The 15,714-nt window shown below is 37.0% G+C and overlaps 2 protein-coding genes across 8 annotated transcripts in view; both read left to right on the top strand.

The window, feature by feature from the left end:
- The window catches only part of LOC127434269 (RAB11-binding protein RELCH homolog), a 68,891-nt gene extending 56,581 nt beyond the window's left edge, over nt 1–12,310 (top strand). For 5 of the 7 annotated variants that reach the window (XM_051686878.1, XM_051686874.1, XM_051686875.1 and 2 more), the window contains 8 exons: nt 300–399; nt 2,698–2,780; nt 4,377–4,440; nt 4,563–4,701; nt 5,340–5,456; nt 8,098–8,186; nt 8,508–8,578; nt 11,595–12,310. In XM_051686878.1, the coding sequence (XP_051542838.1) occupies nt 300–399; nt 2,698–2,780; nt 4,377–4,440; nt 4,563–4,701; nt 5,340–5,456; nt 8,098–8,186; nt 8,508–8,578; nt 11,595–11,715 (784 nt within the window). In that variant the 3' untranslated portion in view covers nt 11,716–12,310. Of the gene's footprint in view, nt 1–299; nt 400–2,697; nt 2,781–4,006; nt 4,090–4,376; nt 4,441–4,562; nt 4,702–5,339; nt 5,457–8,097; nt 8,187–8,507; nt 8,579–11,594 lie in introns of all 7 variants that reach the window. The other 2 variants (XM_051686873.1, XM_051686876.1) reach the window with 1 other exon arrangement.
- LOC127434270 (tumor necrosis factor receptor superfamily member 11A-like) overlaps nt 871–15,714 on the top strand; it is a 51,836-nt gene continuing 36,992 nt past the window's right edge. The window contains exon 1 of the mRNA XM_051686882.1: nt 871–875. The gene's annotated coding sequence lies outside the window, so the exon portion shown is untranslated. The remainder of the gene's footprint in view (nt 876–15,714) is intronic.

Genomic DNA, 15,714 nt, shown 5'->3' with positions numbered 1-15,714 from the left:
GCAGTTCTGTTAATACATTTCAGTGTTTGATTTTAATGCCATTTATGTTTAGTTTTGTACATGGACAATTCGCCATTTGTGGACCACGTAAAATCTGAGTTCTGAAGCAAAACCAGTTGAGATCCACTGAGCTATACCATAAATTGACAATAAGAATAAGAATTACCTAGTCATTTGAAAAAAGACCTAAAAACCTTATATACCAGACATTCCATGTTAATGGCAATCTAACTGACTTGAAGATCGGGTTTTGCTGCCATTTCTTCTTTCCTGCTAAAGCTATTACTTCCTGTCTCCAGTGCAAACCCAGCATATCATGAGCTGCTGCTGACGGTGCTGTGGTATGGAGTGGTCCATACATCTGCACTAGTACGCTGCACAGCTGCACGCATGTTCGAGGTAAGACCTCCCTCCAGTTCAAACTTCAACCATAGAAATGCTTGTTAATGAAGTTTGTTTAGCCATACAGTTAATACAGTTGTACTTCCGCTGCCCTTATTCTGAAAGATTCTTTTTTTAAACTTTGTATTGGCCAGTCAAATGATTAGTAGTGTCACTAAAGACCCCATGAAATCTCTTTACAAGTAAAGTTTTCTTGACGTATTTCCTATTGTAACAGGAAGTTTGAAGCCAGTAGGCTTTTTTTACAGCACAGCCACGAACCATGATTTACTTCTTGCTAGTCGGTTGCAGGTGGTGTTAGGGGAAGGGACATTTTTATTCTAGAGAGCATTTGATTGGACAAAATTATTTGTAGTACAAGATGAGTGGCACAAGTATTTTCCCAGAAGAAAAATGCTTTATATTTTAAAAGCATTTGTATTATAAAGTTTAGTTTAGGAATGGAATTATACAATTTTTTTCTCTTCCGATCTGATTCCGATACCTGAACTATCAGTATCGCCCGATACCGATCCCGATCCAATACCAGTGTTGTGTTTTTCTTAATGAGTTTAGAACATTTATAATTCACTGTGTGGAACTGATTGGGAGTACTCTTGTGTAAAGAAACAAAAACCTCTAACAATACATTATTTCATTATAAAATAGGAAAACCAAAAAAGCAATTACATAAGAGCATGTGCAAAAATGTATTGTTAACTAGCCTGCAGGATGCAGCAGCAAAAATAACAGAAATTCCAGTGAAAGTCTTCGGTAGAAAAGAAGACCGTTCTCTTTACACATTTTAACTTGTATCTGGACTTGTAAATTATTTCAGATCTCTCTCTCTATCTCTCTGTTATTTATTTATTTATTTCATTTTAGTTTTATTAGTATATCAATCCACTTTTCAATCACACAATCATTTTTGGAACCCAGTTTGTTTTTATTGTAATTTCTAATAAAAATAGGAATTTTACAATACATTGGTAATACATTTCAGTTGTAATTTCTTAAGGCTTTTATTTTGAAAGTCAGGCGCTGAGTGTTCAGGAAGTCTGTGTTTGAGTGATGGTTTGTAGGCTAATTCACAGTAGTGTGATACGCTTCTCATTCAACATCTGGTAAAATGTTTGTCATACATGTTATAGGCGGACCGAACTATTGATCATCAACATCTGAGATGGAGTTTGTGTGGAGCAATCACATATTGCGCTGATCAGTGCATCACGAGCCTCTGCGCGCGCGTGCGTGTGCGTGTGTGCACGCGTGTGTGTGCGTGCGCGAGTGTGTGTGTGTGTGTCTGCAGAGTGGTGCTCATTCAGTAAAGCTGGTGCCAGAGACCTACCTGTGCAGGCTGACTGTATATTTATTATTAAACACAGCCTTTTGCAATTCACAAAGCTTTTGGATGACTGTAAGAGCCTGAATAAAATGCAAGCGTTATATGGACTATTTTAATGGTGATTTGAAGGTTATTTATGTCATTATTTGAGCTTGACAGTAATGTCAGTGACCAACATGCAGTATTGGATTTGGATCAGGCTCGTCGGACCGATACCCAATCCGATTAAAATGTCAGTATCGGACCCGATACCGATCCAGGTATCAGATTGGTACCATCCCTAGTTTCGTTTTGTCAACTTTTAGGAGTGTGATAGCATATAGATGGCTTCAAAGCAAATAGACATGAACTAAAAGCCACGATTTTCATGGGGTCTTTAATGCTTTGTTTTAATGTAAGTAAGTTAAGTTACTATTGAGTGATTTAGATGAATTGTTGATGTGAGGTGGTAAATATGTCCTTTCAGATCCTCTCCACAATCCCTTTAAGACCCCCTGTGCCTTGTCAGCCCCGTTACCTGTCAGTTCGCTGAATGTTTATGTGTATTTGAAGTTGTTGCAGCTTTAAAGCATCTGTTTGTCTTTGCACCACAGCACGCATGCTATTGTCATTCAGAAATAATGTAACGAACCCCCACATTTCATTACCTCTCCTCCCCTCTGTGTAAGTCAGTGTAATGATTCGAGGAGTGGGACTACACTTTTTTCATCTGAGAAACCCTCTTCTCATCTGTGGTTGTAGCTGTAGTTCAATTTGCCTGGCCTGTTTAGTCTTTAATTTTTAAGTTTTCTGTGTAGCGCCTCCCCGGGCCTCTGTCGAAATTTTTTTTTTCATCGTATGTCTGCGCTGTTTTTAGTTTGTTGCCGTTTTTTCTTTGTTTTTCTCTGTCTTTCTCTCTGCGGTGTTCCATGACACTGTGCTTGCTCCTTCCATGCATCCTGTGTGACATCACCCCTGCGCTGACCAATCAGCTGTTGGTGAAGGGGGTGAATGAAACGCTAGTAGCTCAGAGAGTTGTTCCAGCACTTATCACTCTCTCCAGTGATCCTGAAATGTAAGTCTCCTCCTGCCTCCTTCATCCATGCACCTCCCTCTGCATTGGTTCTCTCAGGAGGCCACGCCTTCATTAGCCCCTCTCCTGAGGGCACGCCCACCACAACCAAGAGATGGTCAGAGCCAAAACTGGTCACAATAATGTTTTGAATAATTGAATGATTTTGTCCAAAGCGGACAAGGCTAGCAATAAAACACATTGAATTTTTTTATTTATTTATTTTTTATTTTATTTTTTGTAAACAGTGTTTTATGGGTGAATCTCACAAAGATATGTCAAATCAGAAGAAATTCAAAAAAATATTTTAAGGACAGTTAAAATTTTAGCATTTTGACATTATCTTGATGACTATAACAGCACATTTCTCCAAAAAAAAAATCTCATTCTCATTTTTGTAATATAGTAATGAAAATCATCCTTTCTGGACACAATGATTATTTAAAAAATTTCATACATTTAAATTCAGCACTACAAATACTTCCATGATATTAACTTTTAAAATTGTACATTGCAAATGTACTTTTTTAAAATAATGTATTTGAAATAATTTCACATTTATTTTAAATAATAATTTAATATTTAAATTAAATATAAAGGGGTGCAGTAGGCTACTCATGATGGTCATGAAGGTAATGTCACAAAGCTAAAAATCTTAATGGTCTTAAAAGAAGCCTTTGTTTTTTCTGATTTAATCATTTATAATTGTCATTTATTAATCAATTATTATTATTTACTTATTTTTACTATTGATTTTGGGGTGAAATATGACCCTGACATTTCTTGACAGTTTTTGTGATATTAACCCTTACAACAAATATATATATGATCACATATAATCTTTACAGTATATGTGAATAATTTGTAATAAATGCTACTGTTATTTCAGTCTGAAAGTGTACATCTGGCTCTCCTGATGAAACCAAGGCCTGAGTGACAGTGCTTATTTTGTTTATGTCTCACATGCTCAGTGTACTAACATCCTTCATGCAGGCTATACTAACCACTACACGCTTGGAGAAGCTGTACTTTCCACAATCCATTCATCCATCAATCAGTCCATCCATACATACGTCCATGTGGCTTGTGGCATGTGCGGCTGCCAGTCACTTTTTCCCAAGGCCCCCTAGCACCGTAGTCTCCTCTCCCACGCCCCCCCTCCTCCTGCTAGGTTCTTGGCCATTTGTGTTTGACCCCCCATCTCTCTTTTGCATCTGACTGGTTTGCAGCTGGTTCTTCGAGGCATGAGCGAAGCCTTAATTGACAAGCGAGTAGCTCCGGCCCTTATTACCTTGTGCAGTGGTCCTGAATTGTGAGTTAACCGCAGCTATGAGACATTTTAAAAACCAAATATCCTGTCTGGTTGGATATATTTTTTTTTAATTTTTCTGTGTTTTATTAGGGTGGGGTATTTGTTTCTGTTATGGTTTTCATACTGAACATGGGAATGATCATGTGACATTAATCATCTTGCTTACCACATATTCCATCAAGTGATTAGTATTTCATGGTTCTGTTCCTTTAATGCATCTTTTGTCATTTTAATGGGGAAATTAATGGTTTCTTTTGGATGCACAGTGATTGTTTTTGTGCTTTCAGCTCAGTGAGGATATCCACAATACCTGCTTTTGGAACAATTATGGAAACTGTAACACAAAAAGAGGTATAAGTCTTTAATGTGCTTCCTCAGACAATCCTCACATATGGTCCCTATGCATTGGCACTGTGGCTTAAAAACCGATTAGAGAAGTTCTTATTGATTTTTTTTGTGTGTGTATGTATTAGCTGCTAGAAAGGGTGAAAATGCAGCTGGCCTCTTTTCTGGAAGACCCTCAGTATCAGGACCAGCATTCTTTGCACATGGAAATTATCAAAACGTTTGGAAGGGTAGGACCCAATGCTGAGCCACGCTTCAGAGATGAATGTAAGTGTCTTCTAGTACTTCATATTCCTTTTAAAAGAAAGGCCGTTTACTAGAGATGTGCAAAACTACGTGGTCAATCAGACACTCTTAAGGAAGCCTTGATTATAATTAGGCTGATTTATGGTCATATCCACCCTGCACTGATCAGATACAGATACAGATAAGGGGGCATTCAAATAGAATGTGTTCTTGTATTCAAAAACAGCTTGATGGAATGCAACAGAATGGAACAGAATGTAGAGGTCTCAAGACTCATTTTTAAAAGTTGAACTGTTTCAAGAGCCATTCACACAGGACTCATTTTTGCAATCAGAACAGCTAAACGGAGCACAACAAAATGAAGAAAAATAATGCGGTCTTGAGAGGTTTTTTTAAAAGTCAAACTATATTTTATTTGACATGACATCCTCACAAAATGAAGACCTACAGATAATAATGGGAACATTGCTCATAGCTGGTGATTTTAAACCCGATAGTCATCCTTTGTCAAAGATTTTCAAAAAACACAACAGCCTGTTATAATATCAGAATTGTAGTACTGTCATGATTCTGTGACCATGTTTGTCCCTCAGGGCACACAAATTAGTTTGGCTAAAGACTTTGGAGTTGTTGTTTTCTTCATACTTTTTTTTCCACAGTTGTTCTTCCTCATTTGCACAAACTGGCTCTTTGCAACAACCAGCAGATGGTGGATAGTAAGAGAATTGACATCGCCACTCAACTGTTTGAGGCTTACAGCGCCTTATCCTGCTGTTGTATCCTTCATAGCCACACTGGACAGAGAATCATGTCAAGTTAGACTTTTAGTTAATTCTGTCTGTTTAGAGCTACTTTTAACTTCTTTGCATTTTTTTTTTAACTAGTTTTGCTAAGCCAGACTTTTGATCTTCAGTCTGGTCCACTTTGCAACCAATCAAATCAAGAACCACTCTACTTGTACAGAAAGAGGCCATCTGACCGAATTGTAAAGACCAATTACAGATCGCTTTTCGCATGTGACTTTTAGGGCCAGGAAATCTGAAATCAGTTTAACCACAATAATAGACAGTACATAGCTGTGAAAGTAAAGCAGTATAACAGCTGTTCTCAAGAATGTCAGATTTACTTGCTGTTAAGGACCTTAAACAACACTCTTGATGATTTGATACCATAAACCTTGAAAATGTTTGCAAATCCAGCAGCTAGTTCGACCCTGAAAGCGTTCATTGTTGTAAATTGGTACTTTGGTAAACATGACTTTGTATCCTGGCAAACTGATTAAAAACCTTGTCTGAACTCCCTAAAATTGTGTGTAAGGCCAGCTAATCATATTTTAGCTTGCCATTTTTGCCAAGCCCTTGCTATTATTGGAAACGGTATGCTTCAGATCGTCCATTAACAATTTATGGGCGGTTCATTGGTGTACCATTCGAGGCTGAAACAACTTGTCAATTCAAGATTTTTATTGTTTTTGTGAGTCTAAGTAATAATAGCAGTTGACATTTCAAAGGTAAAGTTGTTTTTCTCTAAGAGGGAACATTTTTGGTAACAAACTGGAAACAGTTTGACAGCACAAGTAGACTGTACACCTCCATTGCTGGTTTTTGGCACAGTCTTAACTCCAGTTTGAACTGAATAACAGATACTGAACACATAATCTGTGACCATTTTTTTCTTCTTTTTTCTTCAGAGTACTTCAAAATTTCAAAAATGCTTGCATATCCCGCTGGCAGGGAAAGAAAGAAAATAAACCTCAGCCATTTTTGTACGCTAAATTGCAGGGTGGATGGCCGAATTTGTCGTTAAATGCTCTGTGATGTGTTCGTTTGAGCAGAGAAAGCATAGCCCAGCCCATTGGTCAGGATTCCCAGCACACATGCCTCTACTGATGCTACTTTTGCCCCCCCCCCCAATCCTTTTCTCTTTTCTTTTCATTTTCTCCACTGTTCAAACCTTCAAGTGCAGTGGCTTGCCCCCCAAGCAGTTTTATAAAACCTCCTGTCTATATTCTGAAGTACTGTAACATCATCAACATGCTGTTGAGTTGCGATCTGTGGGATGTATGTTAGCCTATAGATAGACTTTAGGGGGATAATGGCCTGGATTTGGTTTTATCATGGTTTTGTAGTCACAGTTTGTGTTCCGTTTGGTAGAAACTTTAAGGTATAGTTCACCCAAAAATGGAAATTCTCTCATCATTTACTCACCCTTATGCCATCCCAGATGTGAATGACTTTCTTTCTCCTACAGAACACAAATAAAGATTTTTAGAAGAATATTTCAGCTCTGTTGGTCCTAACAATACAAGTGACCTGTGACCAGAACTTTGAATCTTCAAAAATCACATAAAGGCAGAATAAAAGTAATCTGTATGACTCCAGTGCTTAAATACATGTCTTCAGAAGCGATATGATAGGTGTGGGTGAGAAACAGATCAGTATTTAAGTCCTTTTTTTTTTTTTTTCTTTAAATCTACACCTTTGACCAACCTCGACCAGTAGGTTGTGATATGCATAAAGAATGCAAATAGCCAAAAAAAAAAAAAAACAGAAGAAAAGTGAGAGAGGAGATTTATTGTAAGAAAAGAAAAGAAAAGTTAAATATTGATCTGTTTTTCACCCACACCTATTATGTTGCTTCAGAAGACATGGATTAAACCACTGGAGTTTTATGGATTACTTTTATGCTGATTTATGTGATTTTCGGAGATTCAAATTTCTGGTCACCATTCATTTGCATTGTATGGACCTACAGGGCTGAGATATTCTTCTAAAAATCTGCGTTTGTGTTCTGCAGAGAGTCATACACATCTGGGATGGTGTGAGAATGAGTAAATGAGAGAATTTTCATTTTTAGGTGAACTATCCCTTTAAATCGCTATTAGGCGTGCACAATCTTTACATTTTAATTATTGATATCCAATATTTAGATAAACAACAAATATTGATGAGTCATCAATATATTTGGTGCGTTGTACATTTTAAATGCACAAAACTGCTAAAAGTTCATTTTGCCAAACAGTCTTCAGAATGCATACATTATAACATTTAGTCAGTCTGGGATTACATGAAGAGACAGAAGCAATTGAGACAGCCTAAATACATAGAACTGTGTTCTGTAATTTTTCCAAGATGCTTGGGACAACCAGACTGCCAACAACCCTGAAAAACAAATTGTATCTTGAATTGGTGCTGTGGATTTAGGTTTTATGTGATTACTGCACTTTGTATGAAGGTAGCTGATAAATACATTTTTCTCACAAGTGCCTAACACTTTTGCCCAGTTCTGTATATATAATATATATACAGTGTTTCTTATTTTTTGTAAGGGAACAATTTCATCCATAGTGGTCATTTGGCTACATTTTACAAGCATATTAAGCATTGTTCTAGACTTTCTTTAACTCTGGGACTTTAGTTATTTCTGAAGAACTCATGGTGAATCATTTCCTCCCTGGACTGAGATGTTTGAGGACAGACATGGAGCAGCTCTCTCCAGAGCATGAGGTACTAGATCAACATCTAGAAAAATTCAAATTCCTAAATGTTTCCTTTTCATGTGTACAAAAGTCTTTGCTAAAATCACACACCCAAAATTCTCTTTTAAAAACCAGACCCATAATATTGTGTCCCTTTCTTGAGTTTAGTCTTTTTAACGGTCCTTGCATACTGCATATCATATAGCCTGATTTCTATTTATTTAATTTCCTTTGCCTTGTAATGGCCAGCTGATGTGCCAACCATGCCACGTGGTATGTGTGTGTGTGTGTGTCTGCGAGTATGTCAGACTTCCCAGCAGTGCTCTAAGAATACTTGTTTGTCCTTCAGGTTATTCTCAGTTCCATGATTAAGGAGTGTGAAATAAAGGTGGAGAACAAAGGCATAGGAGAGGCACAAGGGTGAGAACACACACTTTCATTGATTAACTCTTGCCTCATTCATTATAAAGAGAGCCTTTTACACCATAAATGGAGCTTCAAAACACTCCATGTCTGGTGAAATGTGTAATTTATTCGACATTAGCCTCACAGAACAGAATTGTAAATACTGACTGCTTTCAACCAGGTTTCCTGAATACTCTGCCATCTACCATTGGTCGAAAAAACTTTCCTAAGTCCTGCCCCAAACTCACCATTGGTTGAGCCAATTTTGCAAACAGCAATGTTGACATTGCCACAATGTATGCACTTTTGGGAGGAATCAACCTAAGGCTTACTTAAGACACTTAGTATAGGATAAAGTGTTGTAACATTGAAAAAAAAGTACACACTTTACCTTCAAGAGGAAACCTAATGAAAACAGTATGTTTTCCTTTGTCTTTGTGTATTATTCCAACTTGGATCATTTTCTGGTGTTGCCTAATCACAAAAACAACAGTACAAGTGCTCATTCAGTAGCAGAGTAAAAATAAAATAATTTATAGCAGTTCTCTAAGCAAACCAAACTACACCTACCTACTCAATCTTTTGGTACTTAAGCTTTTCACAAGCTTATTTCCTCAACAGTTTATCTTTTTGAGTCCAACTTTGCTTTGACTCTTCACTGCGCACACAGATTGTGAAGTTTCCCATCAGGAATTGGAGGCCTCTGGCTTAGCCACACGATTTTTGCAAACCCGCTTCAGTCATGCTTAAGGGCTGTTTCACATTACACTTTTAGTACACTCTGAACACAACTTGTATATCATTCTTACAGGAGCCAGTTCTAACACAAGTGACTGTTATTAGTGGTGCTAGCAAAGACACTAATGCTCATACTAAGGGCTAGTGATTTCAACAAACCCTTAACCCTAAGTACTTGTATATAACTTGGGTGTGTAACTACAGCACCCTAGCAACAGCATTGCAACAACCTAAAATCCTCTCAGAAGACCAAAGCAAATGCATTGCAGAGTTTAGCATGGGCAAGTGCCACTCACATTCTTAGAAAATGTAAAAATCGAGTGTATCTTGTTATGCTGAATTATTTCTTTCCAAATTGGGTAGAGAACTGAGAAAGCTTTTCTCAATCACCCTCATATAAGAGGGAGAACAGTTCCAGGGTCAGAAATTAACAGGGGCTTGGGGCAAAAATGCTACCGAAAATCATGAGTTCTATTTTATTTGTTACATCTGAATTTTTTTTAAACATTTTTTATTCTAGGTCTAGGTACACATCGATAGGGAATTTATGTCAATAAATAGATTAAATTGTAGAATTTGACATTTTAATGTGATAAGAAAACACATTACCTCATAAAGGTAACAACTGCCTTTGAAAATTTTAATCCAGGGGGCAAATATTGCTACTTAATGATAAAGGTCATTTCTGACACCGAACATTACAGTGTGTATGGATTGTTACTTGCTTAAGTTCTCCAGAGTTTAATGACACTTGTAGTGAAAAATTGAGAGGGTATGTTCAATCAGATTTGTGCTTGGTAAGGGCTCTCTGATTGTTGGTTTCCAAATGAAGCTTTCCCAGCTTGTGAACACATGTGGCATGCTTTAAAACCTTTAACCTAAAGTCGTGGCTTGATCATAAACAGCACTTGTCCCCTTAATTTCACTGTCTGTTCCAGTGGTTTTCTGCCATGGCTCTTTGCGATATTTATAAATGTTCAAACATTATAACTTCAGTGAAGTCTATCATTCAGTCTGTCACTGTTGGCCATTATATTGTACGTAAAGTTGAATCTTCCTCTCACAAACTGTGTGGGTTGTTCTTCCACTAGTCATCCAGGATAGACAGACAGACAGATATAGATACAGACAGATACGGTATATATATATTTAGGGAACATTTTGGGTGTACAAATCTTAGAGCAAGAAATAAAAACTTAAGCTGTGTTGCACATGCTCTTTGCATGAAAGTAGTAATTTTAAGCTTCTTTATTTAAACTTATATATAGCTTATTAGACACTCCTGTATGATCATTAGACCCTGTCAAATTTGTGAGACTACAGTGTAAATTTTCAAGATAATTGTAAATAACTGAATAAATAGTTCCTATTCAGTCTGTAAACCACATGTGTTATCTTCCTCTTGCTTAATCATGCAAATTTGTATTCACACCTGAAGGGCTAAAGGGATAAGGTGATAGTGGGGGCCCCTGCCCTCATGTTGCATATACCGCAGTCATACAGTAATATTATCATAAAACTCAAACATTGCCCAGGGTGCAGGAGAGTTGTCCACACCAGGTTGGCCCATTCAGCACCCGGTACCTAAACAAGAGCAGTGGGTGGCATTACTTGAGTGTGTGTTTGGTAGTACCACAGCTGAATAAGATCTTTGCCTGCCCAAAACAGAAGGAATGCAAGCATTTCAACTCTCCCATTGGGTTAGTGCCACGTTTCAGGCAGCTCAAGATGAATAGTGCTCTGCAAAGCAAGATTTATGAGTTCAAATAAAAAGTACAATTTTATTTGTAAAATGTATGCGAATAAAAACAACTTATTCAAATGTTTATTGATTTTATTCGTGTGGCAAAAAAAATGCTTCAACTAGTTCAGTTTGTTAAACCAATAACTCAATTTTTTTTTTTTTTATTTATTTTACTTATTTGTCAAAGATTTGTGTTAATTTTTGCACACAAGGCCAACACAATAGAAAGAAGTGTTGATTATTTTTTGTCTTATTTCATAGCTACCTGTCTTTTTTTCTCACATTAATTTTTAGTAAATTAGATTTAGAAAATCTATTCTCATCCATGAAAGAATACAGATGTTCAAGAACCGTTTATGAAAGCGAACATCATGAAAATAATTTGGTTCTGAAATAATAATAAAAAAATTATTAATTATAGACTCTGGTCTGGAATCTACATATAAAATGGATAATTATATAATTATAACTACTTTTAATATGCTTAAAGACAGATCTTATATTTCCAGATTTTCTTTATGTAACCCATGAATTCTGTCCATTTTCCAGGTCCATTTCCATTGCAGCGAGTCTGGTGGGTGAGGATGCAAAAACAAAGTTTCTAAGTAAGATGGGTCAGCTGACCACCTCAGGTGCCATGCTGGCTAATGTTTTCCAGAGAAAGAAATGATTTCCCATGATCCTCTGCTGTCTGGGATCTCAGACTACTTGAAATCAATCGTCTGCCTTTGTTTTGTTCGTCTTGATTTGATAGTCAGTCTCTCTCTCTCTCTCTCTCTCTCTCTCTCTCTCTCTCTCTCTCTCTCTCTCTCTCTCTCTCTCTCTCTCTCTCTATATATATATATATATATATATATATATATATATAATGTATGTATATATATATATATAATGTATGTATATGTGTGTGTCTTAATTATTTCAGCCTCCAAAGAAATTTGCACTCGGTTTTTTTTTCTTTTTTCTTTTTTTTTTCTATTTCAGAGGCTTATTTGCATCACTACTTTTTCTCTTTTTTAAAAATGTCAACTTTATCAAATCAAAACAACAATTCCTTCCATGTCTTGTTGTCTTTATGTATTGCCGTGTCTGGAGAAAGTTTTCTATAAGTGTGTAAAATTATCTGAGGTTTTGTTTCTCTTGTTTTGGATATGCTCCAACCGTAAATAACTGTAAAATACAGTGACTTAAGAGAACAGTACCTAATGTCATGTATATTTGAAATTTGTGTCATATGATAATAAAAAGTGAAGACCACTTATGTACATCTGACTCGTGATTAAATTTTTTGCTTTGATTTACACTTGTTTAAGGCTTGTATTATCATCTATAATCAGCATTTCAAAAGCTACTATGGCAAGACGTGCAGTCCATCAATAACGTAAAGTGTGCCATGCAGTAGGAATGCCCACTAGAGACTTCACAATACAGAGACTAGCGACACCAAGCGACACGTCATTCGCGGTGTGAACGGGCTTAGGTGTGTTATGCCTTCTCTGACTGAATGAACTTAAAAGGATAGTTCACCCAAAAATGAAAATTCTCTCATTATTTACTCACCCTCATGCTATCCCAGGTGTGTATGACTTTAATCACCAGAACACATTTGAAGAAAAATAGTAAAATATCTTATAGCTCAGTAGGTCCTTAAAATGGATGGTGATCTGACTTTTGAAGCTCAAAAAATCACAGTCAGCATGTTAAAGCTGTTAAATTATGTTCCAGCTGTTAAATTAATGTCTTCTAAAGCAACACGATTGTTTTTGATGCAGAAAAATATAAATATTTAAGTACTTTTTTTAACGCTAAATCATGCTTCCTTTCTGCAGCGGTACGTGCGTGTGACGTAATCACGTTGGCACGTGAAACACGTGAACTGACGCACGTGAGTCACAGCTGAAAGAGCAGCGCTGTTTACAAGTGAGTAGGAGGAATGCTGTACAGAATGCTGTTGGTTTTGGTTTAGATCTGTATTTATATCAGTTTTTTTTGGTTTGTTTTTTTTTTTACTCACAATGGTGCATTTGTGTGCTCATCCTGGATGTCTCAACCGAGAGAACGTGAGATTGCGTCAGTCACATGGCAACGTGAATTCGTCACACGAGAGACCGCTTGGACTCCACCCTCTTGTGAAGCTTATTGGAAGCATTGGATTACAGTTAAAAAGTACTTAAATACTGATATTTTTTTGCACCAAAAGCGATCATATCACTTTAGAAGACATTAATTTAACCACTTTACAATTTAAAAAGACAATTTAGAAAGATTTAATGAGTCATATCGATGATGTTTATGCTGACTATCTGTGATTTTTGGAGCTTCACCCCAAGACAGAAGTTTACATTTATGATTGTCACATTATATAATATTTTGTTATTCGATTGGTATCTTAAAACATTTGTATTTATACCTTTTAAAATGATTAATGATTAATGAAATGACTGTACACATAAAATAGCTCAAATTTCACAGCAACTTTACCAACTTTTCGTCATACTTTACATTCTTAATATAGCCAAATCTGTCATATTTTCCCCCTTTTTCCTCATAGGAATGTATGAGTAACTATGGTAACAAGGCTTCGCTTTCCCCCACGCTAAGCCACACTGTATCTATGGACTTACATTGACGGAATGTTCAAACAGGCCAACAGAATGTTTGTGAATTCAAACTCTAAACTTGAAATCCTAAAGAAATTCAAAGCAAATATACATTAACTTTAAGCCACAAATTTTTGATATCATGGGGTTCATGTTTAATGCAGAAATGTACTGATGTACTGTACTGGCAGTGACCCAGAGTGATTTCCCCAGCTTTGTAGGGTGGTATTTACAGGGTTTCTGGAGGGGGGCATATTCCTGTCAAAAGGACAATCACCTCTCCATGCAACCAACTGCTACTAATAAGCCCATCGTTGCTTTGGGTAACCTTCAAAGCTAGATCTGAGATATGTGAGTCTGTCTGAATATCTTGCTGGCTAGCTAGCTGGCTGTTTGTCTTACTGTAATGTCTGTATAATCATCAAACAAGGCTTTGTCAAGCCAACATCAAAAACGTTACCCATCTAGTTATGATTATTATCAGGTCTGCTGCCAGAGAAATCAAAGAACCAACTGGAAATATACTTAATTCAAAAAGCCTGTTTATACATTGATTAATTTGATTGCTATGCGATTGGGTATGCACATTTACCATGTAAATATTGTCTTTGCAAAACGCAAAATCTGACCTACTATTCTCGTACTACTGGATATGCTTGATGCTCATACCAGGAAGTGAAATTGTGCTGCAAAGGAGGCATTGGCGATTGCGGTACAAGAGGCAACAGCTGTTATGTCGCATTTTCTTTCTTTTCTTTTTTTTATATATTAACATTTTATTGATAAAAAAAAACAGGATTGAAGAAACAGAACATATACACAGAATCAACAAATTATATGTCCATCACCCTGAACATCCTCCCCCCCCCCACACACACACACACTACAAACATCTAGTGGTCCAACACAAAATGAAAGTATACACACATGCAAATACAAATACAATTTTATTTAAAAAACAAACAAGAGGAAACACTTAAGAATATATTAAAATAAATAAAATCATACGTTTAAAACTACAAATCTCCCTCCAGTGCCCCTCCCCAAGAACCTTCTAAAAAGGTTAAATAGTTGCCCCATTTTTTATTAAATAACTCCATATTACCTAGCCTTCGATATGACATTCCTTCAAATGCCGCTACCCTGCCCATCTCTTTATGCCACTCTTGAAATGAGGGCGCTCCAGCCAACTTCCATCCCCTAAGAATAATTTGTCTGCCGATCATAACACTGGCTAGGACCCAATTCTATATGTATTTATCCCCTATATTAATGACCGCCCCATCGCCTAAAATACAGAGTCTGGGGCAAAATGAAATTTTGAGTGCCCAATACATCACACATAAAACTCTGAACCCTCAACCAAAATTCTTGGATCTTAACACACCACCAAAAACATGGGTTGTGTCCCCATCTTCTGATTGGCATCGCCAGCATGTGGGTGTGTCTTTAAGACCAAGCCTATGCAATCTAGAGGGGGTCCAATAGAATCGATGTAAAATCTTAAATTGCATAAGGCGCACCATTGCATCTCTAGATGTAGACTTGACGTTTTTTAGAATCCTAGCCCACACTCCCTCCTCCAATACCAAGTTTAAATCTTTCTCCCACAATCTCTTGAGAGAAGTTGAAGCTCCGTCCCCCAGACTCTGAATTAGCAGGGAGTAATACACTGATGTATCATGACCTTTTCCAAAGGCAGTAATCACCACTTCCAGAGTGTCTGCTGCTTTAGAGCAGGTGGTACAGCTGGAATCCCAAAATGTTGAACCATATTTTCAAAGGATCTCAACACTCCACTCTCATATAGGTCACCGAGCGTATTAACCTCCCTCACAATCCACTCTGTCCAGCAGAAAGGGGACTTATTAATACATAATTTTGGGTTCAGCCATATGCTCAAAACAACATTAAATAAATGTCTGAATTAAACACTCTGGACACTGTTGTCCATACCACGTGCAAATGCTAGATAACAGGGTGTAATTTAACTTCTCCGGTTAGTTTGATAGAAAGGCTTTGCAATGGCAAAATAGGGGCAAGAACTTCCTGTTCAATACAAAACCAGG

This window comes from Myxocyprinus asiaticus, chromosome 44, assembly GCF_019703515.2.
Source record: "Myxocyprinus asiaticus isolate MX2 ecotype Aquarium Trade chromosome 44, UBuf_Myxa_2, whole genome shotgun sequence".
Classification (NCBI taxonomy): Eukaryota; Metazoa; Chordata; class Actinopteri; order Cypriniformes; family Catostomidae; genus Myxocyprinus; species Myxocyprinus asiaticus.
Note: the sequence above shows the minus strand (reverse complement) of the source record. Positions and strands in the feature narration are given on the sequence as shown.